Source organism: Acomys russatus, chromosome 4 (assembly GCF_903995435.1).
Source record: "Acomys russatus chromosome 4, mAcoRus1.1, whole genome shotgun sequence".
Lineage (NCBI taxonomy): Eukaryota > Metazoa > Chordata > Mammalia > Rodentia > Muridae > Acomys > Acomys russatus.
This window is the reverse complement of record NC_067140.1, coordinates 2,020,582-2,045,076: the sequence shown is the minus strand read 5'-3', so window position 1 is coordinate 2,045,076 and position 24,495 is coordinate 2,020,582. Positions and strand designations below refer to the sequence as shown.

The following is a 24,495-nucleotide window of genomic DNA, read 5'->3' as shown; positions in this document are numbered from 1 at the left end:
GAGAGATGGATCAGAGTATTAGCACGGGCTGCTCTTCCAAAGGTCTTGAGTTCAATTCCCAGCAACCACATGGTAGCTCATAACCATCTATAATGAAATGCGGTGCCCTCTTCTGGTATGTAGGGACATGCAGGCAGAGCACTGTGTATATAATAAATAAATCTTTTTTTCTTACTATATGTTTGTGTGTGGATATATGCACATAAATGTGAGTACCTGCAGAGGCTTCAGATCCTCTGGAGCCGCAGGCGTTTTTGAGCCACCACTGTGAATGCTGGGACTTGAACTCAAGTCCTCTAGAAGAGCTGTATGGAAGCTCTTAACCATTGAGCCATCTTCAGACTTTTGTTTGTTTATTTTTTGGCAGGGTCGCAACCCTTGGAGCAATCCTGCATCAGCCTCCTGGGTGCAAGGATTCCAAGTGTGCGCCTCCGCACGTGACGTAATTCTTGTTTTTCAAGAGTTGAAATCATTCCAAGTTTGAGGCCTCCTGGCCAGAACAACATAGCCCTGCTGCACAGGGTACCTGCAGCCTAGGGGTCTTATGTTTACTGGGGAAGTAGCTACATGCATTTCCACTTTATAATTGTTAGTTACATAATGCATTATAGTTGGCAAAATTATGAGGTTCAAATGTTAAGATGGGAAAACCAACGAAAAGTAACCAGCTCTAAGAATGGGAAGAAGTTAATCAATTCTTATTTGGGTTGGTTTGGGTTTTTTCATTTGTTGGTTTGTTTTGTTTGTTTTTTAATTGTTATCAATAGTAGAACTATGTATGTGTAACACTGTATAACTCTGGTTAAAACATAAACTAAATTTTAATAAATGGATATTTATTTTTAAATACATTCTTTCCCACCATTCCAACTGCCAAAATTCCTTGTTCAGGCCACCATCCTAGTTGTCACAGCAGCTGACAGTGTTTTTACACTGTCCTGTTTCTTGATTTCAGGTTTGCCCTAAACTTTCCAGTCAGAAGACTCATTCAGAAACATGTCTCTTGCTTTCAAGACTTATCAGAGCTTCCCAGTTGCAGAGTCTGCTATCTCCCAGTATAATCTTCCCCCTTTTGTATACACTTTCCCCAATTGAAGGGTGGGAGGGATGACCAGCTTTCTCTTCTAGGACGTACGTGATTGTAGGAACACGAGAAGTCTTCTGGAGAGCAGAGATCCAAGGTAAAAGAAAGACACGCATGATGTAGAAACAGCCAGTGATTGACTAATGTGAGCACAGGTGAAAGATGGCAGGAGGAGGGCCCTGGCACTGCAAGGGTTAGCCCTCTACTGATGTTTTCACTACAAACCAAAAACAGAATGTCTGTTAAAATTCTAAAGGAGCAGCCACTACTGTGAGGTGAAGGTCACTGTCCCCTGTCCCTCCACACAAAAGCCCAAAGTTGGAAGGTAGGAAGAAAACAAAACCACCCCTCAGCAGGGATAGAAATGCATACCGGGTCTAGAGCGCCAGCTGCAGAAGGGCATGAGCGCTAAGAAGGCCACACCTCAGGTACCAGCGGCAAAGTGGCTGAAGAGGACAGGTGGCTTCAGGACAGTGCTCTAGACCCAGTCAGTGCTAAGCAAATGGTAGTGGAATGTTTCATACTAAAGAGCCTCTGAGCTGGCCTGGTGGTGCACGCCTTTAATCCTAGCACTTGGGAGGCGCAGGCAGGCGGATTGCTGTGAGCTGAAGGCCAGCCTGGTCTATAGAGTGAGACCCTGTCGAGGGCGGGGGGGGGGGGGGGGGGCAAAAACAAAAAATAACCTCTGAAGAAGATGTCCACAGGAGCCTGAAGGGCATAGTAAGAACACTGCATGTCATGTCAGTGATGTCAGAATTTGAAGCTGCTTGTACATGGGGTTTGTTTGACCTTAGTAGCAACAATAAACTGACCTGCCCCATCTCAACTCGAGCACTAAAGGCCTAGCTGAAGGAAAAGTGTGCCTAACTGCATACCTGAAAGCCTTCCGCTGCCCTACATGAGATGGCCAACTTCCGCGAACACTGTCTAGACAGTACTATGTGATGCACTTCCAAGAGCCAGTCTTGGACAAGTTAGACTGATGTGGCACGCTGGAGCTATCAAATAATGGATGAAAGGGTGATAACGTAGTGGAATTAACAAAAACCAGCTTGCAAGACCAAAGGTTAGAGGCTGGGTTGCAGTGTAACTCAGCGGTAGTAACCCCTCCCCCAATTTCTAACTACCTGAACACCTGCCTACCTGTTTTTTTTTTTTTTCCTGCCTACCTGTTTTAATTGAGAATCCCTGATTGATTTATTTTGCCAATAAAGACTCAGCAGCCAGATGCTGTGGCGAAAAACCTGCTAGCTCAGAGAGACAGAGAAAGCATCCAGCTGACTTTTCTCAGCTCTCGTCCTGATGGGAAAGGCCTGAAAAACCAAAGGCGGAGGAGCTCAGGAGCTAGAGAGCTGTGAGTCAAAGAGCCAAAGCCTCAAGCTAAAGTACCAAGGACCCCTGTCCTACTCAACTCAAAGTCCCTCCTCCCTGTTAGTCCTTGTCAGCTGGTTTTCTGCTTCACCTCTTGACGTAGGGTTAACTTTATTTAATCCTGTATACAGTTAGGTCTCGGATCAAAGGTGTGTTAGGGCTCAGCCACAAGAAACTGGGATTTACAGTTCAATCTCAGGGATCACAATGGGATCAACGACGTTCACAATCTCAGGGATCCCATTGAGATCAAATATCCTGCAACAGGTAAGATGGCTCATCAGGTAAAGGCATCCCCAGGGCTCAGAGTAGAAAGAACCAGTTCCACTCAGTGTCTGACCTGCATATAAATAGAATCATCAGACTAAAAAGGAAAGAAAATGGGGGCATTGAGATGGTCCAGCCTGTAAAGTGCATGCTGAGCTGAGCGAGGCTAGTAGCCAGTTTGATTCCCTGGATCCGCATAGAGGAGAGAACGTTACAGATTATCATCTGACCTCCATATTCTTGTGCCCACACGCCCTACACGCAGTAACACGCCAGATGAGGTCGCACAAGCCTTTAATTTTAGTACCTGGGAGGCAGAAGCAGGTAAAACTGTCAGAGCTACACAGTGAGATCCTGTCTCAATAAAATGAATACTAAGGGGCGGAGGGGATGTTCAGTGTTTAGCACTTGCTGCTCCTGCAGAGGACCCTGTTGATTTCCAGCATCCACATGGAAGCTAGCAACTTCAGTTCCAGATCAGAGACCCTCTTCTAGTCTCTGAGGACTCCTAAACACATATAGTGTACATAACATGCAGGCAACACACATAAATGAATAAATTGCAAAAACACTACGAGGCATTTAGAGAGCAGTAAAGAGAATAAATCCATATATAGATAGCACTAGGTATATCACACTTAAATTCCTGAGGAGAGTCTTTCCTAATTTAGAACATGATAGCAAGTGGCTTCACCTGCTGAGCCATCACCAGCCCTCCTTCCTCTCCAGGAGGAAACAATTGTTCCACTCAGAAAATATATAAGTCACTATGTGCAGCTATGTGCATTTAACCATCTTTCCCTTTCCCTCCCTGAGAGCCAGCCACTTTCTTGTTTTACAGTGGCGGGGAGGGGGGGCTGGCCTTAGCCTCTGAAGGACTACGAAGTTTGGCTGTTGTTTTATGGTACTAGGGAGGAGAGGAATCGTTGACTGATCACCACTAAAGGCAAGGATCCAGAACCAGTTGCCTCACTGCCCCACACAGTCATCCATACTATGACCCAAATAACTTAAGCAGGTTATTCCCAGGTGGAATGACCTCATTCTTTGTATTTCCAAGTGGGATGACTTAATTCTCTAAAAGCACAAAGCATCCTTTATCCTCAGTGATACAAAATAAAGGGTTGGACCCAAATGTCCATGTATTTGTAATAGAATCAAATCTAGGGCCTTGGTATGTTCCAGAACTGAGCTACATCTCCAGCCTTGGGTGTCAAAATGCATAGTCACCGAATTATGCAATCCATAGAAATGTAGTAAATGCAATACTTTAGGTTTCTAGGAAGTTTTGTATAGATTAGGGGACCAGCAATGTAGCTCAGTTGTTACAGTGCTTGCTTAGCATGGATGAAGTCTTGAGTTTTAAGTTCTAGCACTCAGCATCAAAAATTCAAGGTCATCTTCAGTTAGCAGCCTGTTCAAGGCCAGCATGTCTCCAAATTTAAGAAAAGCAGGCAGGGCCTGTGCACACCTTTAGTCCCAGCATTTGGGAGGCAGAGGCACTGTGAGTTTGAGGCCAGCCTGGTCTACAAAGCGAGTCTAGGACAGCCAAGGCTACACAGAGAAACCCTGTCTCAAAAAACAAAACCAAAGAAAAAAAGAAAAGCAGGCAGAGAAATGGCTCGGTGGGTAAGGTGGCTTACCAGTAAAGTCTAATGGCCTGGGTTGGATTTGACTCCCGGGACTCATACATATGATGGGAGGAGAAAATCAACTGTGACCTTGTCTCCTGACTGCCACACACTCTTCATGGCATTCCTGTGCCCACACACACACACCAATTAACGAATTAGCAAACACAGACAGACACCTGACACATGGTCTCTAGGACTTTTAGAAAACACTGGAATGGGCCCTGCTAAAAAAAAAAAGAATGGCCCCACTGGGCGGTGGTGGCACACGCCTTTAATGCCAGCACTTGGGAGGTAGAGGCAGGCGGAGTTCGAGGCCAGCCTGGACTACAGAGCTAGTTCTAGGACAGCCAGAGGTGTTACACAGAAAAACTTTGTCTTGGGGGGGGGGGGGGCGGAAGAATGGCCCCAAAATGTCACCATGGCAAAACTGGGAGAGACTGCAGCATTTCCTATTGGCATTGTTGCAAACAACAAATATTTGCTGAGAGAATTGGTGTATCTATTGAGTGTATTAAGTACCCTAGGGCTCTTAAGAGCTGAGAGAGTTTCCTAAAAAAAGACTGAAGGAAATGATTAGACAAAGGAAGCCAGAGAGAAAGGAACCTGGTTTAGCTGCAGCGCCAACCCACTCCATATAAGGAGCTCACTTTGTGGAAACAATGATAACCTGATCTGCTAGGCCCAGGCCCTAGGAATTAATTCAAGGCTTAATGGGTATAGAAAAGTAGCCGGGTGTGGTGGCACACACCTTTAATCCCAGCACTCAGGAGGCAGAGGCAGGTGGATCACTGTGAGTTTAAGGCCAGCCTGGTCTACAAAGTGAGTCCAGGACAGCCAAGGCTACACAGAGAACCCTTGTCTCGAAAAACCTAAAAAAAAAAAATAATAATAATAATAAAGCCGGGCGTGGTGAAGCACGCCTTTAATCCCAGCACTCAGGAGGCAGAGGCAGGTGGATCGCTGTGAGTTCGAGGCCAGCCTAGTCTACAAAGTGAGTCCAGGATGGCCAAGGCTACACAGAGAAACCCTGTCTCGAAAAACAAAAACAAACACAAATAATAATAATAATAATAATAATAATAATAATAATAATAATAAAGAAAACGAAATAGGCCCCCCAGACTGACTGTAAAATGTGCTCATCAGTGCATGGAAGTATGGTGCCTTGGCTCCAAAGGAAATATTTCTATATTAAACTCAGTCTGGCCTCACGTGCCAAGTGCCCTGCCACTGAACCACAGCCTAGAAATGGGAGCAAAAAAGTGATCATTATAACCTGGGAAATTAGGAATAACATTTTCAAAAAAAATTCAAACTGCATCAGTTGAAATTATGAATTAAGTAATTTCAGAAAAAAAAATTTTTTTTGCTCATGAAAATTCCCCCAGGAAAGACCCTCTTTTTAAATTTGTGTGTGTCTGTGTGTCTGTTTGCATGAAGCCAGAGGACAATCTCAGTATCAGCCTTAGGAATACCCATCCTTTGGCCTAGAGTTTACCAGCTAGACCAGACTGGCTGACTAGGGTTCCTCTGGGAAGACCCTGTAGAAAGATCTTGCAGATTAAAAGTGTGAACCTTGGAAACTGGGCTAGAGAGAAAGTATACGAAAACAGGAGGAGCCAACATCTGTAGAAGAAAAACAAACAGTAACAGTGAGGCTGGAGGAGAAGTTCACCAAACAACTAGACTCATGGGAGCACCGGCGCTGCAGATCTGGGAGGCGAGGCAATCGCTGGAATTGACCTGTCTGAGGGGTGATCCTGGGGTGTCAATGAGCTTGGGTGTGAGTGTGTTTCTAGTTAGAAACCCCGCAGATGAGGAGGAGCTAAAGGTCTGGTTCCCTCCGGAGTATTCTGACCAAAGGATCACTGCTTCGCACAACTTAGCAAGAGAGCAGTTCCCCATAACCGTCTCCATGAACTGCGACCCTTCCCCGGGGTTGTGCAGACACAGCAGGCAGAGCTGCACGCGGCGACCCTGCTAAACCGGAGGTAAAGTTCTTCGTAAGCGAAGGTCCGCGCATGACTATGGAAGTTGGCAGTGTACAGGCTCGGGATTTCAGTATTGTATTTCCATAGCTACTTCACTGGCAAAATGTGGCACAAGCAAGCAAGCACGCACGTACCGGCGGATTCTCAGGAGGCCAGCTCCTGCACCGGCTCTTTCCGCTGTCAAGCCGCATGCGCGCGCCCCGACCCCGCCCATCCATCCCAAACACGGGTCACGCGGGGGCGTGGCCGTCTGCGCGCCTGCGCGCCGCAGGCCTACGGCGACCAGCCTTCCCCGGCCGACCTGTGCTTACGACCGCGGTGGGAGCCGCGTCTCAGGCTCCGCCGCCAGCCGGGGCTCGGGCTGGGGCCCGGGCCCCCGGGGATGGCCCTCCGGCCCTCACAGGGCGACGGCTCCGCCGGCCGCTGGGACCGAGGCGCGGGGAAGGCAGGTACGGAGGGCGGCGGGCTGGGGCGACGAGTGAGGGCCGCGCAGCCGGGCCTGAAAGGGGCGGCGGCGGATGAGGAACCGGGCCTCGCCCAGGTCGCCTCCTGCCACGTCCGCAGAGCCGACCGCCTGCGCGAGGCGCCTGCCGGAGCTCCGGCCTCCACTCTGCACCCGTGACCCTGAAATTCCCCTCTTCACGCACACACACAAACTCATGCAAAGTCGCCACTGTCCAATTCCAGAAAGTCCCGTCGGCGAGCTCTCCACTCCACGCTCACTCCTGCTTAGCTACTTTCTGGTCCTTTCCTGGGCCACCTATGTTAGTGTTGAGTTGTGCACAAAAAGCTTTCCATGCTCTCTCAGCCTAAACCATTTCTGTGAAATCTTGGTTTTGTGGTGCACGTGTTCTGGAATACATTTCCCATATGGTGACTGCTTGTTGGTGAAAATTCCCATGCCAGGTGAGCTAATCCGAAGGCTCTGTTCTACCTCCAGTCCTCTGACAGGTGGCGCGCATGTTGGAACCGACCCTGTTATCCCACCCACATGTTTGGATGACGCTCCAGGATTCCATGACTTGTTTCTCTGGTCTTATTTTCTGTTCGTTTGTCGTCTGATGCTGGCTGCAGTTGTGTAGTCTGTGAGCTACTTTCCTGGGCCCTTTGATGTTTGTTAACACCCTTTGCCGGTGTCTGTGTGACATCTGTCTTTATGGCATAATAGCCAGTGTCCCAAGTGACATAAGTCTTGTGACCTGTTGCAGTACAGCTGTGTCCTGGTTACAAAACTTGGAGGCCTCAGCTTGTCTGGATGGAAAGAGAATTCAGAGGATCTTTCTTAGTTTAGATTGTTTTAAGTATGTTGGAGAATTAGTGGCCAAACTGCTAATTCTAGGAGCCCTCCTTTATAGAACTCATGGCTGGACTGGATTGCTCCTTTTTTTTTTTTTTTTTTTAATTCTTTTTTTTTTTGAAGGGGACAGGAAGTGCTGGAAGATGGATTAAGGATCCCAGCTATATGGCTAGGCTAGGGCCATTTTACAGTTACTTTCAGACAGGATCTTGATAATTTATTCTGGAATGTACCATCTTCCTGCCTCCGTCCATCCTTATGTTAGTACTTAATGAATTCCTTCTAGTTTGGTTGTTTTATAGAAATAAATTAGTACTATCAAAGACACAGGGCTCTTGGGTTTGTTTGTTTGTTTGCTTGCTTGTTTGTTTATATTTTTGAGACAGAGTTTCTCTGTGCGGTCCTGCCTGTCCTGGAATTCACTGTAGACCAGGCTGGTCTCAAACTCAGAGATCTGCCTGCCTCTGCCTCCCAAGTGCTGGGATTAAAGGTGTGTACTACAACTACCCACCTGGGTTTTTCTTTTTCTTTCTTTCTTTCTTGTTTGTTTTCATGTACATTGGTATTTTGACTGCGTGTGTGTCTGTGTGCGGGTACCAGAGCCCCTGGAACTACAGTTACAGTCGTGAGCTGCCATGTAGGTGCTAGGAATTGAATCCAGGTCTTCTGGAAGAGCAGCCAGTGCTCTTAACCACTGAGCCATCTTTCTAGCCCCAGGGTTTATTTTCTTTTAACAAGAATTTTAGTACAAATATAAAATGTTTGTGGTTCACTGTCCATGTCTTTTTTGTTTGTTTTTGGTTTTGGTTTTTTCCAGAAAGGGTTTTCTCTGTGTAGCCTTGGCTATCCTGGACTCACTTTTGTGGACCAGACTGGCCTCGAACGCAAAGCGATCAGCCAGCCTCTGCCTCCCAAGTGCCGGGATTAAAGGCGTGCGCCACCACGCCCGCCCCTCACTGTCCATGTCCTATACAAACATGATGTTTAGACATTTTTTTTTTCCTTTTTTGGTTTCTCTGTAACCTTGGCTGTTCTTGAATTTGCTCTGTAGACCAGGCTGGCCTCTATCTCAGAGATCTCTACATGGGATGCCACCACCTCCTGGCCCTTTATTTTATTTATCCATTTAGTTAGTTAGTTAGTTGAGGTCAAGTGTCATGGAGCCCAGGCTGGCCTTGAACTTACTGTGTATCAGAGAGTGGCCTTGTTTGTATCTTGGGCAGCCACATCCCTGGCGTTAGGCACAGTCATGCACTGCCACACCTGTTAGTACTATTATTTTTCTTGTCTGTGTTGTTCCAGTGTATGTGCTGTGGAAGCAAAGTAGTTCTTTGTGTTTTTGTTTGTTTGCTTTTTGGAAACAGGGTCTTAGTATGTACCCTTGACTATATCAGGAGCTCTTGATATAGGCCATACTGGCCTCAAGAAAGCTTTACAAAAATAAATAAATAAATAAAATAAAAAAATAAAAAACAAAGAAAGCTTTACAGCTTTAAACGGTCTTTAAAGTCTTTAAACAGAAATTAGATTGGATTTTAAAATGCTAACATTTCCCCAGAACCACAAAAACCCAAACCAAAATAATATTCCTATTATGCCTAGGCATAATAGTGCACACCTTTAATCCCAGCACTCCGGAGGTAGAGGCAGGCAGACCTCTGTGGTTTGAGGCCAGCCCTGTCAAGCTACACAGTGGGACCCTTTCTCAAAAATAAAATAGTGAATAGGAGATATGGCTGTAGCTCAGTAGTTAGTTACTTGCTCACGTAATATGAGGCCCATGGTTTATTCTCTAGTACCAAGGAGGGAGAAGAAAAAGATCTGCTTCAGTGGCCCTTATTGAAATAAGCATGGTAGCCAGGTGGTGGTGGCGGCACACGCCTTTAATCCCAGCACTCGGGAGGCAGAGGCAGGCGGATCGCTGTGAGTTCGAGGCCAGCCTGGTCTATAAAGTGAGTCCAGGACAGCCAGGGCTACACAGAGAAACCCTGTCTCGAAAAACAAACAAACAAAAATAATAATACATAAATAAAATAAAAACAAAATAAGCATGTTAGCTGGGTGATGGTGGCACATGCTTAGGGCTAGGGGTTTAGCTCAGTGCTAGCCCACACTTGCCTGCAAAGTACAAGGCCCCAGGCTCCAGCCCTGTTGTCGGGAACAGTATCAGAGACCAGGCCAGAGCAGCGTCGTTATCATTTCTTGCTCTTTGGTTGAATCAACTACTTTTCAGGCATCTAGGGCTTTTTTAATTGAAGTTGTGATATCTTGTAAAAGACCTAGGACAATCATTTTTTTAATCATAGTAATGATAGCCAAGGCCTCGTCTACAGAGGAATTTGGAAGCTATCAGCTTTGGAGTCTATCATGCACCACTCCTCTAAGTGAAGTGGTTAGAATTTACCTTGAAATCAAATGCATAACAGATCAGATGCATTTTGATCTTTCGCTGAACACCTGTGGGGTAACTCTATGACTTGTCTCTTCATAGGAGAAATAGGATGTTTGTGGATTAGTTGTTCGGTGGTGACGCTGATGCTCTGTTGTGTAGGCTGGCCATTGGCCTTACTGTGCAGTTCTCTGACTTGTTACCTCTACTGTATCACAATGATGTGCTACACATTAGGCTCAGGAAAGTATGTGTAGGGGTGGCATATGTAGAAATGGCCTCCTTATCTGCCACTAAGCTTTAAGCTTGTGATTGAGTGAGTGTGGAGGTCAGAGGACAGTGTCCATACGTCACTTCTCCTGCCGCCCTATAAGATCTGGGGATGGAACTTGAGTCGTCTGGCTTGTATGCAAGTACCTTTACCATCTCACTGGCCCTGCCAACCTTACCTGCTGGCAGGCAAGGTTAAGGAAGGCAGCATCCCAAGAGGCCAGGCAGCAGTCCAAATCCAGTTTGAGTACACTGCTCAGGGAGCCGCTCAGAGCTATCAGGAAAGCCAAAAAATCTACAGTAGTGAGCCACACAGTATGGGGCGGGGGGTGGGGCAAAAGTAATGCCACTTACTATGGGGCATTTTTTTCCAGAAGACCAGAAACTAAGTAAGTTAAATAATTTGTTCTACTAGACTCATACTTCTTGAGTTCTACAGACTCAAAGTCAAGAGGCGTGGCAAGGACACTTCTGTAATCCCAGCACTCAAGCGGCATAGGTAAGCAGAACTCTCGAGTTCCAGGACAGCCAGGACTACATAGAGAGACCCTGTCTTTCAACAACAAAAACAAACAACAACAAAGCTAAAAATATCAGGGAAAAGTAAGTGCTTTGGTCCAGTTAACTCATGGCTGTGCCTTTGCTCAGATCTCATGAGAATACAGGAGATTGCAAACTATGTTCTTCCCCCGACATCACTGAATAACTTACTGGGAATGGGCAGAAATGAAGTTTTTCTATAGTCTTGGTGAAGGGTCGATAGAACTTGGAAATGTCAGCTCCCACAGGCAGTCTTTGGGGCGGCCACCTCAGTGTTCTTCCCTGGAGTGTGTGGCAGGTGCAAGGGCACTTAGTGCAGAAGTTTCACATGGCGCTTGTATTGTGCTCGTTGGTGGAAACTAATTCAGTTGCTGTTCAGTGTCCTGCTCAGCCTGTGTTGCTGAAGGCACGAAGTACACGTAGCTCCCAGGGTGGGCAGGGCACCTGTGTAGTACGCATAGGCCCTGAGTTCATTCCCTAAGTTCATCCTACTTTTCTGGATCCTCTCGGAAAGCATGCAGCCTTGTCTTCAAAGGCTGTAGCTCTACAGAGAAAGCCCACCCACGATTCCTGCAGGAAAAGCCCAGCCTGAAGGCTAGGCTTCCCCTCTTCAGTCAGAACTTCCTTCTGTTCTCGTTGGGTGCCCGATCCTTCCTCTGTTTCCTGGCCACGGTGGTTTGCTTACAGAACAGGTCTTTGCTCACACTCTTCCCTTTACCAGGAATGCTTTGCTTTCAATACACTCTTCTCTGTGGCAAACCTTTTGCAGGATTTCAGAATTAATTTCTGGCAAAGCCTTTCCTCCTTACCTTTGAAATAGTCTTTTCTCTGGGTCTTTGTCATCCTTCAGGGCTCTCAAGTACCCTGTGTGGTAGTTGTACCCCTTCCTGCTGTGACTTCTCAGAAGCTGCAAGGAAGTCATTGGTCATCCCTCACACGATGGACCACCAAATGAGTGATGGCAGGGAGGGAGGCGGAGCTGAGGCAAGAGCTTGGCACCACAGAACAGTTGTCTGGGAGGTCCTCTACTAAGAGAAGAGCCTGAATTTTTATTTCTTAGTAAAGCAGCCATTTAACTTAACAGCCAACCTGAGCCAGTTTGAGAGTAAAGAGAACAGTTTGAATTTACTCTGAGCAGTTACGCTCACAGGCTGCACTCACACCAGGAGGACACTAGTCACCCTCTGTGTCACTGGGCACTGTAACAGCTGTGCTGCAAGAGAACAGCTTTGTCTAGGCCAAAAGTCACTTGTTGTCCTCCTGTCTGGCCTCCCGCTGTACTGACTGTGTGGCACATAGGGCCTGACTCACACAGGCAGGTCACCAGGACAGCAGTCCTCCACCCCTCAGCCCTCTGTTTTTCCAGACAGGGTTTCTCTGGGCAACAGGCCTGGCTGTCCTGAACTCACTTTGTAGACCAGGCTGGCCTTGAACTCACAGTGCTGAGATTAAAGGCATACGCCACCATGCTTGGTCACCAGGACTCTTCACAACTCCGGTTTGTGTGAATAATGTCATCTTTGCCATGAGCACAGATGTAGATGTTGTCTCAGAATAGGACATTACTGAGGTTATCTGTTCAGTACCTCTTCCAGAACCTAGTGTACTATGTGATAGTGTCACTTACGCCTAACCCACCTTCTACTGATGGTGTCCAACTTACATTAACCTTAGTGTCTAGTATCTAGTGCCTGTCCTGTAGGGGTGTGTGTGTGCGTGCTCGCACGTGCGCATAAGTAGGTTGCCCTGACCTGCTGTAGTCTCTTTGTGCTCTTGGCCTTACTGTTTGCATGTTTTCTTGACAATTATAGTGTGCTACCTTGTAACATTTGGTGCTTTTGTGTTGAAATTCTTGTAGTTTTTATTTCCTTAGTGGTGCAGGTAACCATAAAGTCTAACAAGTATCATCTGCAGAGGCCAGGCTTCAGCACCTAGTACACACATGGCTGCTCAGAGCCACCATAACCCAGTATAGGGAATCTGAAACTGGCCCCAGGCTTTCAATAAGCAAAACACAAATATACAGAAAAGAAGAATAAATAAATCTCTTAAAATATTTTTTAGAATCTGTAAGATGCTTAACATACCACTTTCTGATTGTCAATGGTGAGTGGGGCTTTAAAAGGAAGATTTATTTTATTTTCTGTATATGAGTGTTTGCCTGCATGTATGTATGCCTGGTGCCTGCAGAGGCCAGGTAGTGGCGAGCCACCTGATGTGGGGGGTGCTGGGAACTGAACCTGGGCCTCTGAAACACATTGTGCCCTTTCACCTGCTGAGCCATCTCTCCAGCCTTGAATGTGGCTTTTGGGAAACAGTTGACTTGCACAATGTCACAGCCTCTCTAACTACCAGACACACTAGAAACCTACACTCTTTGGTATTTAGCTTTTGTAAATGTCTCCCTACTGACATTCTGGCATTTGACTGGTTCTGTTGGCCTGTGCCTGGAGACTTGCATATGGTTTTGTTAAATGTAGTGTTGAGGATGCATCAAGCCCAGGGTCTCACACAATCAGCAGGTGCTCTGCTGCCAGGCACATTTCCCCAAGCCCAGTACTGAGTTTTGAAGCCAAAACCTCAGGCATTCCTAGGCAGGTCCTTTACCACTGCACTCCGCAGACCAAGCAAAATACTTATGTTGAGATATCTATGCTCTGTGAAGTTTGAACAAAAAACATTGACAATAGCTGCTAGATACACTTGGTACTTACTGAATATTTCCTAAAATTGTTAATTCCTTGTTCCTTACATGGGGCGTGGCTGTGGTATTTTACACATTCCATGCTAAAGATGTGTAGGTTGTGTAAGAAATGAGCAACAGGGGCTGGAGAGATGGCTCAGCGGTTAAGAGCACTGGCTGCTCTTCCAGAGGTCCTGAGTTCAATTCCCAGCAACCACATGGTGGCTCACAACCATCTATAATGTGATCTGATGCCCTCTTCAGGTGTGCATAAAGACGGTGTACTCATATACATAAAATAAATAAATAAATCTTAAAAAAAAAAAAAGAAATGAGCAACAGAATCACGGCTGTCTAAGAGAAGATGCCTCAAAATTGCACATGCTAATGTGTGCTTCATCCTCTACACCCACACTCTTCATCTGTTTCTTTCTTCAGACTTTAATGCCAAAAGGAAAAAGAAGGTGGCAGAGATACACCAGGCTCTGAACAGTGATCCCACCGACGTGGCTGCCCTCCGACGAATGGCCATCAGTGAGGGGGGCCTCCTGACTGATGAGATCAGGTGCCAAGTGTGGCCCAAGCTCCTCAATGTCAGCACCAGTGAGCCACCGCCTGTGTCAAGTAAGGGAGCAGAGTCCTGAGTGGGGAGCCTCTACCAGGGATTGGAATATTATTTTGCTGGAAGAGTTTATTTAAAATGCCCTTTTTGTTGTTGTTGTTGTTTTTGTTTTGTTTTTCGAGACAGGGTTTCTCTGTGTAGTCTTGGATGTCCTGGACTCACTTTGTAGACCAGGCTGGCCTCGAACTCACAGTGTTCCGCCTGCCTCAGCCTCCCCAGTGCTGGGACTAAAAGTGTGCCCCACCACCGCCCGGCTAAAATGCCCATCTTAAAGAGCTGGGAAGATGGCTAAGCAGTTAGGGATGCTTGCCACTCTTGCAGAGGACCTGGCTTCAGTTCCCAGTTCACATATGGCAGTTTACAATCATCTGTAACTCTAGTCCCAGGAGAGTCAGTCTGTAACTCTAGTCCCAGGAGAGTCAGTGGCACCTTCTGGCTTCTGAGGGCACTAGAGGTTGAAATCGAAGATTCCTTGGGGTTCCAGAATTACTTATTCTGCTAGAAGCCATTCTTTAACTGTCTGTAAGCCATGGAGTGAAGGGAGTCTTGGGAAAGCAGCTGAGGACAAGCACTCCAGAGCAACAGTACCACTGCCCATCCTGCCTGTTCCAGTCAGTAAAGACACGGACACCACATGTACTTTATAATGGCCTATATTCACCTGGGGCAAGGCAGATACTACCTCCTAAGCTATCTTTATTTATATCGTAGCCTCCATCCCTTGCCATCAGCTTCTAATAATTTCTTTTTGGGCTACTTCCCATCCATAATCCCAAAATACTTGTTAAGGTTCTTCATTGGGGCCATTTTTTCCCATGTAGATCTTCAGAGCTCCTCCCCTGGGCCCACGTGGCTCTCTCCTATTCCATGGCGATTGTCCTCTTTCTTCCACCTCTGTCCCATCTCCTCCTCCTTCCCAAGATCCTCTCTGCCCCCAAAGCCCATGAACCTTCTCAACACCTACCTTCCTCCAGCCCTGCCCAGGTATCCGCTTTCTTTATTAGTCAAACAGGGAGGCAGAGTTAAACAACAACGCTTGGGGTACATGACAGTCTGCAGTAAGAATCTCAGGGAATGAGCAAGTAACAAATACAAAGCACCAGACCATACTCTTTCACCTCTGCTTTCTTGGTCCTGTGACTGTGGGCTGTGTGCTGGGTGTTCTAGTGTTTCTCGTTCATTTGGCAAATCTTGGTGTTCCTGGTGTGTGCTACATACTGGACGTGAGTAAAATGACTCGTGCTTAAAGCTGAATGACATAATGCCAAGGGGAAGCTGGGTTGCCATTTGTGCTTGTTTTGAATGTTTGAAGCCGCAGAGCAGCGGGCTTCGTGTTAGAAGGGGAGCTGGGTGCTTTAGCCTTGCATGTCATTCTTTCACACTCTGAACGGCCCCTGTCTGATGCTGAGATGGAGAATTGTGGATCTGTGACCCTTGTACAGCTTCCTCTGATAGCCTTCTGTGTGGATGGGGATTGGGATGAGGGAAACACATGTTTGTATCTGTAAGCATCTCTCCAGCCCAGTTGATAAAAACATTTGCCTAGCATGCACAGCGTTCAGTCCTTGCACTGTTACATAAAACTGGTTATGGTGGCACATGCCTGTAATCCTAGACTGCTATGGTACAGGAGAATCAAGAGTTTAAGGTCACATCTTAATCCCAGTGCCTGGGAGGCAGAGACAGAGGCAGGTGGATCTCTGAATTCAAGGTCAGCCTGGTCTAGAAAGTGAGTTCGAGGCCAGCTGGTCTACAGCATGGGTTCCAGGACAGCCAGGGCTACACAGAGATACCCTGGCTCTAAAAACCAAGAACAAAACAACAACAAAAGAGTTCATAATCAGGGCCAGAGAGATGGCTCAGTGGTTAAGAGTACTGGCCGCTCTTCCAGATGATCCAGGTTCCATTCTCAGCACTAATGTGGCAGCTGTCTGTAACACCAGTTCCAGGGGATCTCACACCCCCTTCTGGCCTCCTGGGGCCACTGTATATGTGCAGTGGGCAGACAAAAAAAAAAAAAAATCCTTTTTTGGTTTTGTTTTGTTTTGCAAGATAGCCGGGCATGGTGGCGCATGTCTTTAATCCCAGCACTTGGGAGGCAGAGGCAGGTGGATCACTGTGAGTTCAAGGCCAGCCTAGTCTACAAAGCAAGTCCAGGCTACACAGAGAAACCCTGTCTCCAGGGGGAAAGAGAGAGAGAGAGAGAGAGAGAGAGAGAGATTGCCTATCAAATGTATCTTGTTGGGTTGGGTTTTTGTTGGTTTGGTTGGTGGGTTTTTGTTTTTAGTGGCAGTGGGAGTCAAATCCAGGGCCTTGCATGGGCTAGGCCCGCACTCTACCATGAAAGCTATGTCCCTGGCCTCCCTCCTGTTTTAGTATTCCCATCCTTTTTTGCTTGTTTGTTTTTCATTCTCTTTTACAATTTTTATTTTGGGAAGGAGTCTTCCTAGGTAGTAGCCTTGGCGTGGTGTGGCTTGGCTTCCAACCTGAGACCGTCCCCTTGCCACAGTCTCTCAAGGACAAAGATTACAAGTGTGAGCCAGCTCTGCACCTGACTGAATAGCTGGGGTTCTATGTGTACATGGTGTTTTAGCTTATGTCGTGTTCTCTTGAGGAAAAGGCTGCTCTGGGTGCCTTGAGGTCTCACTTGTCATTCCAGAGTGTAGTTCTGCTGCTGTTTGCTTACTTTGTGGTGCTGGGTCTAAGCTTTGGGCATGGAGCTTGCTAGGTTAACGCTCTATGGCTGCACTATACTGGAGGCCCAAGAAGAATTTATTCTTTATCTATTTTCCCAGACCTCTTTGCAATAATGTCATGTTCCTCTTCCTCTAATAGGGAAGGATCTGCGACACATGAGCAAGGACTACCAGCAAGTGCTGCTGGACGTCAGGCGGTCTCTTCGGCGCTTCCCTCCCGGTGAGCAGATTTTCTGACTTGGCACATCTGGAGTGAGGCTTTCTGTCCCTGACCTTCTTGTATTGATGCTTGCTGAGGTTGGGCGGTTTTCTTCCCAGCAAGCAGGGACACACATACCGAACCCTGCTCTCAGAACTCCAGCAGGTGTTCTCACCGTGGACTCCTTGAGGCCGAGAGGTGCAAGTGAGAGAAGCCCTTGCACCCGCCTGCCCTTGTGTCCTGGAGGAACGTCCTAGGGATTGTCAGGGCAGGGATTAACTTTGAAGAGCGGGCTGGTTTGAAATTGTGCCCTAACAGGAACTATTAATATCTTCGTTAGTGAGTGTTGCCTTACATGTGTAGTTACTAGGTCCCTTGGGATGGAGGGAGCCTTTTCCTGCATGCTCATAGGATATGTTCCTGAAATTGCCTCTTGCTTTCCAGGACAAGGAAAATAACTATGCTTTCTATTTTCGTGATGGAGGGACACAGGCAGCAAACCTGTCTATGTAATCGAGCTTTCTTCCCCTTGTAACTTTACCTTGGCTTTTGAAGAGATGTGGTAGCCTCTGACTCTCTCACCACACCTAGTTGAAGCAAGCTCTGCTTAGAACATGTGTGTTGTAGGCACTCTGCCCTACCTGGAGCTTTGCTTTCTGGGAGGCTTCTAAGGCTCCCTCAGGCTAGGGGCCAATTCAGTCTGGATATGGTTCAAAATACCCCATGACCCAGTCCCCTCTTCTTACCCTGCTGGTTCACGAGAGGAGATGTAAGGCAAGGGCCGCCCGCTTTTCCTCTACATCCTTTGTGTTGCTCCTGCCTCTGCCACCTGAGTTCTGTGATTAAAGTTGTGTGCCACCACTGCCAGGCCAAAACTAAATCCTTAGAGAGTTAAAGGTCATCCATGATGCCTTTATGTCACCAGTCTATGGTGACCTTCCTGCACACTGGATCCTCCTTGGCACTTTAACCCATTTCCACTCATGTCCTCTGGACTAGCCTGACCAGTCATTAGCCAGAAATTCAAACAGGATCTAGCTCTTTACTCTCAATGCTTTCATGGTTGCACTTAGCTCTTGGTTTGCTTTGGTTTTTTTTTCTCTCTCTTTGCAGTGCACCTCTTTGGAGATGGTGGAATTAGTTGTTCTGTTTACTGTGGGCTCTTTCTTGCTGTTATCTCTCCCAATACCTGTTTTTAACTGATAGCTATGAACATAAGAAAGCTGTGCTTGCTGCCATTCCTCTGAACTCTGTCCTGAGACCGAGGCTTGATCCTCCACCTCCCCTAAGTGCTCAGTCATTTTCATTTACAATTCAGACTTGAAACTCAAAAGTAACATCATTGCCCATGGGCTCTCACAGAAGACAGGCAGTTCAGCCTTTGAGTTTACACTGACCTCTGTGCATCATCCTTGTAGCAGGCCACTAACCATGTGCTGTCAGTTTTCCACAGGGTCACATGTATGTGACAGTCAGTGTGCAATTCCTGGGCCAATTTGTTTATTTTTCTTGTGTCTCTTTTAGACTAGCTAAGGCAGGATGTGCTGAGCAGTAAAGATACCTGCTCTCCAGTTCATGCAGGAGCAAGAGTTGGCATTTTCTGGGTAGACTTTTGTTTTTTAAAGATTTTATTTATTATGTAGACAATGTTTTGCCTACACAACAGAAGAGGGCATCAGATCTTATTATAGATGGTTGTGAGCCACCATGTGGTTGCTGGGAATTGAGCTCAGGACCTCTGGAAGAGCCCTTAATCTCTGAGCCATCTCTCCAGGCCCCGGGTCCATTTTTATTAGAGGAATTGGAACAGATTATGACAGCCTTCCAACCGCCAGCAGCTTCGGGTTCTTCTGTGCCAAGATTCTTTTTCCGGGGGGGTGGGGGCAGGGTCAGGGTTTCGAGACAGGGTTTCTCTGTGTAGCCTTGGCTGTCCTAGACTTGCTTTGTAGACCAGGCTAGCCTCGAACTCACAGTGATCCACCTGCCTCTGCCTCCCAAGTGCTGGGATTAAAGGCTGGTGCCGAGATTCTTAACTCCCTTAACAGAGCCTTGAGGTTCAAGTTGACTTTCAGTTTTGGGAGGGCCTGGTAGATGGGGAATTTGAACTGTCCAGCCTTCTTGCCTTTGGGTGTCTTGATCTTGATGCATGGGCTGAGCGTGACCTTCTCCTCTTTGAGCTCTGGCCTCAGGCAGAACAGGTTCATAATTCTTCACCAAAACAGATGCACTACACTGGCCCTGTACTCCAGAGGGGTCTCAGTAGGGTGCCCCTGCTCCCAGCGGCAGCTGGCGATTGGGGCCATCTTAGAATATGGGTTTTAGCTTAGAGAAGAATATAACAGTTCTATTTTCATATCATTCATAATTTCATTCCAAGAAGGACAAAGAAATCTCTAGATACTTTTCTGATGACTATTCCTTCAATATGTACACTGGAATTTTATTTCTCAACTACTTAAGTTAAACAGGCATCACAGTTCCCTTTTGTCCAAAATATCTAATCCATAGAGTAGTTTATCTTTCACCATTTATCCTACTTCCCCCCTCCCTCCACACAGGGTTTCTCTGTGTAGCCTTGGCTGTCCTGGACACACTTTGTAGACCAGGCTGGCCTCGAACTCACAGAGATTTGTCTGCCTCTCCCTCCAGAGTGCATGTGCTGTTCTTTCCCTGTGATTTGCCATGTGCACTAAGGTTTTTAGTCATGTGATTTTACCGTCATGTGATTGCTGTCAGCAATGTGTAGTTTTGCAAGACACTGAAACTTGTTTGTAAGTGTCTGTCACTGGACACTTCTCTGAAAAGCAGCGCCCCGTTGCCAACCCAGTCTCCTATCACAAGGCTCTTTGCCAATGCAGATGCACCTCCTCTCCCCAGGCATGCCAGATGAGCAGAGAGAAGGGCTCCAGGAAGAACTGATCGACATCATCCTCCTCATCCTGGACCGCAACCCGCAGCTCCACTACTACCAGGGCTACCATGACATCGTGGTCACTTTTCTGCTGGTGGTGGGCGAGAAGCTAGCAACATCCCTGGTAGAAAAATTGTCTACCCATCATCTCAGGTACCTGTGCATCTCATGCCATGGTGGGTGCACTCCCTCGGCCTCCCAGGATAGCCAGGTGTCCGAATAGTTTGAGCCCCTTCCATTCGCCAGCCCTCCTAAGCTGAATGTTGGGCCTGACCAAGAGCACTGACTGGATTGTCTTTCCATAGGGATTTCATGGATCCCACGATGGACAACACCAAGCACATCCTAAATTATCTGATGCCCATCATTGACCAAGTGAGCCCCGAGCTCCATGACTTCATGAAGAGGTGAATCTACATTTGTGTCTAGACAGGACACACGCTTTCTGTTTCTTCATAAATCTAGCGTGTAGGGATGAAAGCTCAATGCTTAAGGGACTTGCGTCTGGTGGGTGTGTCATAATTCTTGGGAGAATAAGGAGAAAGCTACATGTGGTGCCACATGCCTACAGTAACACACTTGGACGGTAGAGACAGGATGATCAAGAGCTCAAGGCATGGGGCTAAAAAGATGTCTCATTGCTTAGAGCTTGTGCTGCCCTCCCCCCCTTGTTTTAAAGTTTTTCAAGACAGGGTTTCTCTGTTGTAGCCTTGCCGCCCCTGAACTCACTTGGGAGACCAGGCTGGCCTTGAATCACAAAGATTCCCCCTGCCTCTGCCTCTCTGAGTACTGGGATTACAGATGTGCACTACAGTGTTTGGCTGTAAATTTTTATTTTTGGTTTCCCCCCCCCCCCCTTCGGGGGTCGGGGGGGCAGTTATTTCATTTTTCAAGTCATGGTTTCTCTTGCACCCCTGGCTATCTTTTGTAGACCAGGCTGGCTTTGACCTGGCAGAGATCCACCTGCCTCTGCTTCCCAAGTGCTGGGATTAAAGGTGTGCACCTCTACGCCCAGTGTAAAATTTTATTTTTACTTAAGTTTTTATTTTTTATTTATTTATTTATTTTAATTTTAGCTATTTTTGAGACATGGTTTCTCTGTGTAGCCTTGGCTGACCTGTTTATTTTTATTTTTTGAGGCAGGGTCTCACTATGTAGTCTTGGCCAGACTGGAACTCATGTATAAATATACTCTGCCTCCTAAGTGCTGGGTCTAAAGGTATGTGCCACCATTCTCAGTGGTAAAAATAAATCTTTACAAAATAATACAAAGAATTCTAGACCATCCTTGGTTATATGAGTTTGGAGCCAAGCTGAGACACCTGAAAACATGTATTTAAAACAAAACAAAATAAAAAGCAAACAAAAAACCAAGCCAGACACTGGTGGTGTACTTCAATGACAGAGACAGGCAGGTCTCTGAGTTCAAGGCCAGCCTGGTCCACAGAGTGAGTTCCAAGCCAGATAAGTCTGTATAGTGAAATCCTGTCTCACAAAACAAAACAAAAAAAACTTGAAGAGTAAAAACACAAAGCAAACAGAAGGGGCCGGGCTTAGGCCTTCAGCATGCTTATGCTATTGCAGGGCACCTAACGTCTGCATTTCCTTTGCTCCTAGTGCTGAGGTGGGGACCATCTTTGCCCTCAGCTGGCTTATCACCTGGTTTGGACACGTCCTGTTGGACTTCAGGCATGTTGTGAGGTTATACGACTTCTTCCTGGCCTGCCACCCGCTCATGCCCATTTACTTTGCAGCTGTGGTAGGTACACACTGGAGGCAGTGACTAGGTTCAGTGCTCTTAAGGGGACATAGCTCCCAGGCTAAGAAGTGTTAGGAAATGTTGCTTAAGCAGCCGTCCTTGCTTTAAGACTTCTGAGCCATTAACCCCCAGAGTGCCCTGTGACTGTCCGTGACTGCTGACACGTCCTAGAGCTGTAGCTAGCATACATCCTTACAGGCACAGCTGAGAGGTGAGCGTGCCTGCCCGGCCAAGCGTCAGGAGGAAGAGGCAGGCCTGTGTTTGCCGTAAGAGTGGCAAGGAGGAGTGTAGGCCGGAGCCCAAGAGGCCCGAGTGGAGAAGGGGCCTTCAGCAGCTGTGAGCCTGAGCAGTGCTGTCAGGAGCGTGTCTGAGGGAAACAAGGTGGCTCTGTCAAGCTGTTCTGAGGCTCCTCAGAATCTCCTGTGACCCTTTTCTTCTTCTTAAAAGAATGTCAGTTTGGGGCTGGAGAGATGGCTCAGAGATTAAGAGCACTGGCTGCTCTTCCAAAGGTCCTGAGTTCAATTCCCAGCAACCGCATGGTGGCTCACAACCATCTGTAATGAGATCTAGTGTCTGGTGTCCTTTTCTGGCCTGCAGGTGTACATGCAGGCAGAACATTGTATACATAATAAATAAATTAATCAAGACTTACGAGACACTTGAGCAGGCAGTTGTTCTGGAGGACTTACTAGAATTGGACAGTTTTTCATGTAGGTGGAGTGGGATACAGCATTTGCCAAACCTGGCTGAGTGCTGTCTGTTACTAAGACTTAGGCTGTGTATAAAGAAAGGCAAGTGTCCAGGTCCTGTGCCTCTGGTATCTGACTCAAAGTCTACCTTCGCCAGATCGTGCTGTACCGGGAGCAGGAAGTCCTGGACTGTGACTGTGACATGGCCTCTGTCCACCACCTGTTGTCCCAGATCCCTCAGGACCTGCCATATGAGACGCTCATCAGCAGAGCAGGAGACCTCTTTGTTCAGTTTCCCCCTTCTGAACTTGCAAAGGAGGCGGCTGCTCAGCAGGAGGCTGAGAGGTGAGGTGGGCAGTTGGAAACCAGACCAGCCCTTGACAGTTGGTCAACTTGTCTAGAGGGTATGGGATAGCACATGGCAGCAGATTCTGTGTTCCAGGCCAGGTAGGCCTTTACCAGAAGAGCATGCTGAGCAGTGGCCCGCTTTGCAGCAGGCTGCTCAGGGTCTTCCGTCTCTCTGTGCTTCCTTCCACAGAACGGCAGCCTCTACTTTCAAAGACTTTGAGCTGGCATCGGCCCAGCAGAGGCCAGACATGGTGCTGCGGCAGCGGTTTCGGGGACTTCTGAGGCCTGAGGCTCGAACAAAAGATGTCCTGACCAAACCAAGGACCAACCGCTTTGTGAAACTGGCAGTGATGGGGCTCACAGTGGCACTTGGAGCAGCAGCAGTAGCAGTGGTGAAGAGCGCGCTGGAGTGGGCCCCTAAGTTCCAACTGCAGCTGTTCCCCTAAACTCAACTAAGGAGCCACTAAGCTCTCCCCATTTCCAGAAAGAGGGTGGAATTGCTGTGATTAAAGGGATTCTGTCAGGGGTGTTCTGTCTGCCGCCCTTGGCAGCTTGTCTTTTGGCTTTGGTGGCTAGTGGCAGAGCTGGCTGCTTGACACTGGGCTCAGTGGACCTGGGTGCTCTCTGCATCTCTCCCTGTTGGAAGTGGCTCTGGAGCACCTGGCTACCCAATTCACTGCCTAGAAGGAAATTGGGCCCAGAAATGCCCTCCTTACAGCACCACATGTCCTGTGTATCTTAAACAAAGCAGACAGGAGCTGCTGAACAAGTCCAGCCCTGGAACGAGAGTGAGGGGAGAGAATTCTAGCCAGGGAGCCAGCTGGCCCCTCCTAAAAGCAGCTCTGTTAGCTGGTCAGAATTAGAGAATTAGCTGGGTTCTAGTTGATTTTGTGGTCCCAGCCTAGATTTTGTATGCAGAGGAATGTCAATCATCTGGATGCCATTGCCTGTGTCTCCCTGTTCTCTCTTCTACAAGCCACGACATTACCTACAAAGACATTTTAAGTACTATTTTTATGATTGTATACCACACCTAACATAGCAAGCACTCTCACTTTTTAAAAAGGTTGTGTGTGTGTGTGTGTGTGTGCGTGCGTGCGTGCGTGCGTGCGTGCGTGCGTGCGTGTGTAGATGCCCACAGAGGCCAGAGGTGGGCTTCAGATTTCCTGGAGCCTGGTGTGGATGCTGGGGTCTGAACACTGGTCTCTGGGGAAGCAGAAGCAGTAAGCACTCTTAACTGCTGAGCCATTTCTCAAGCCTCTTTCATAGCTCCCTCATGGGAGAAGCTTTCATGAGCTTCTACTGGGTTAACATTTTTGTTTGTTTGTTTGTTTTTGGTTTTTTTTGGGGGGGGGGGAGGGAATAGAACCCAAAGCCTTGCACATGCAAAGCAAGTATTCTACCACTGAGCAGCCCCAGCTTTTTTTAGTAGCTTTTATTTTTGAGACAGGGTCTACCTAAGTTTCCCAGGCTGGCCTTGAACTTTTGATCCTCCTGCCTCTGCTCCTGATTGTCTGGGATGACAGGATTGCACCTGTGATATGTTCCCTGCTCAGTTTAGCCAAAGTTTGCTTTGTGAACAGCTCCATACCCCACAGTGCCACTTCCTGCCTCATTTTCCTTATTTTCACTAATTACCCACCTTGGCCTGTCCTTTCGTTGTGTCCTCAGCTGCTGGCCTCAGGCTGGGAGTGTCCTTGGAAACTTGCCAGCATGTGGACAGGGTTTGGCAGGAACCCCACACC

General features: G+C 47.5%; 2 protein-coding genes across 3 annotated transcripts in view; one reads left to right on the top strand and one right to left on the bottom strand.

Moving 5' to 3' along the window:
* The window catches only part of Snph (syntaphilin), a 714,025-nt gene that overhangs the window by 669,094 nt on the left and 20,436 nt on the right, over positions 1–24,495 (bottom strand). The window lies entirely within an intron of this gene.
* On the top strand, positions 6,629–23,430 carry Tbc1d20 (TBC1 domain family member 20). 2 transcript variants are annotated; one of them, XM_051143502.1, is made up of 8 exons: positions 6,629–6,796; positions 13,965–14,150; positions 16,984–17,064; positions 19,921–20,107; positions 20,260–20,361; positions 21,572–21,643; positions 22,560–22,747; positions 22,941–23,175. In XM_051143502.1, exons 1-8 carry the CDS (start codon positions 6,730–6,732, stop codon positions 23,030–23,032), a joined length of 975 nt encoding a protein of 324 aa, XP_050999459.1. In that variant the 5' UTR covers positions 6,629–6,729; the 3' UTR covers positions 23,033–23,175. The 2 variants fall into 2 exon arrangements, with proteins under 2 accessions (XP_050999459.1, XP_050999458.1); XM_051143501.1 differs by having other exon boundaries at positions 6,630–6,796; positions 21,572–21,713; positions 22,941–23,430.

Coding starts and splice junctions, on each gene's coding strand:
- Tbc1d20 (XM_051143501.1), top strand. CDS start 6,730: ATGGCCCTCCGGCCCTCACAGGGCGACGGCTCCGCCGGCCGCTGGGAC. Junction 6,797..13,964: donor CCGAGGCGCGGGGAAGGCAG/GTACGGAGGGCG, acceptor TTCTTTCTTCAG/ACTTTAATGCCAAAAGGAAA. Junction 21,714..22,559: donor CCATTTACTTTGCAGCTGTG/GTAGGTACACAC, acceptor TACCTTCGCCAG/ATCGTGCTGTACCGGGAGCA.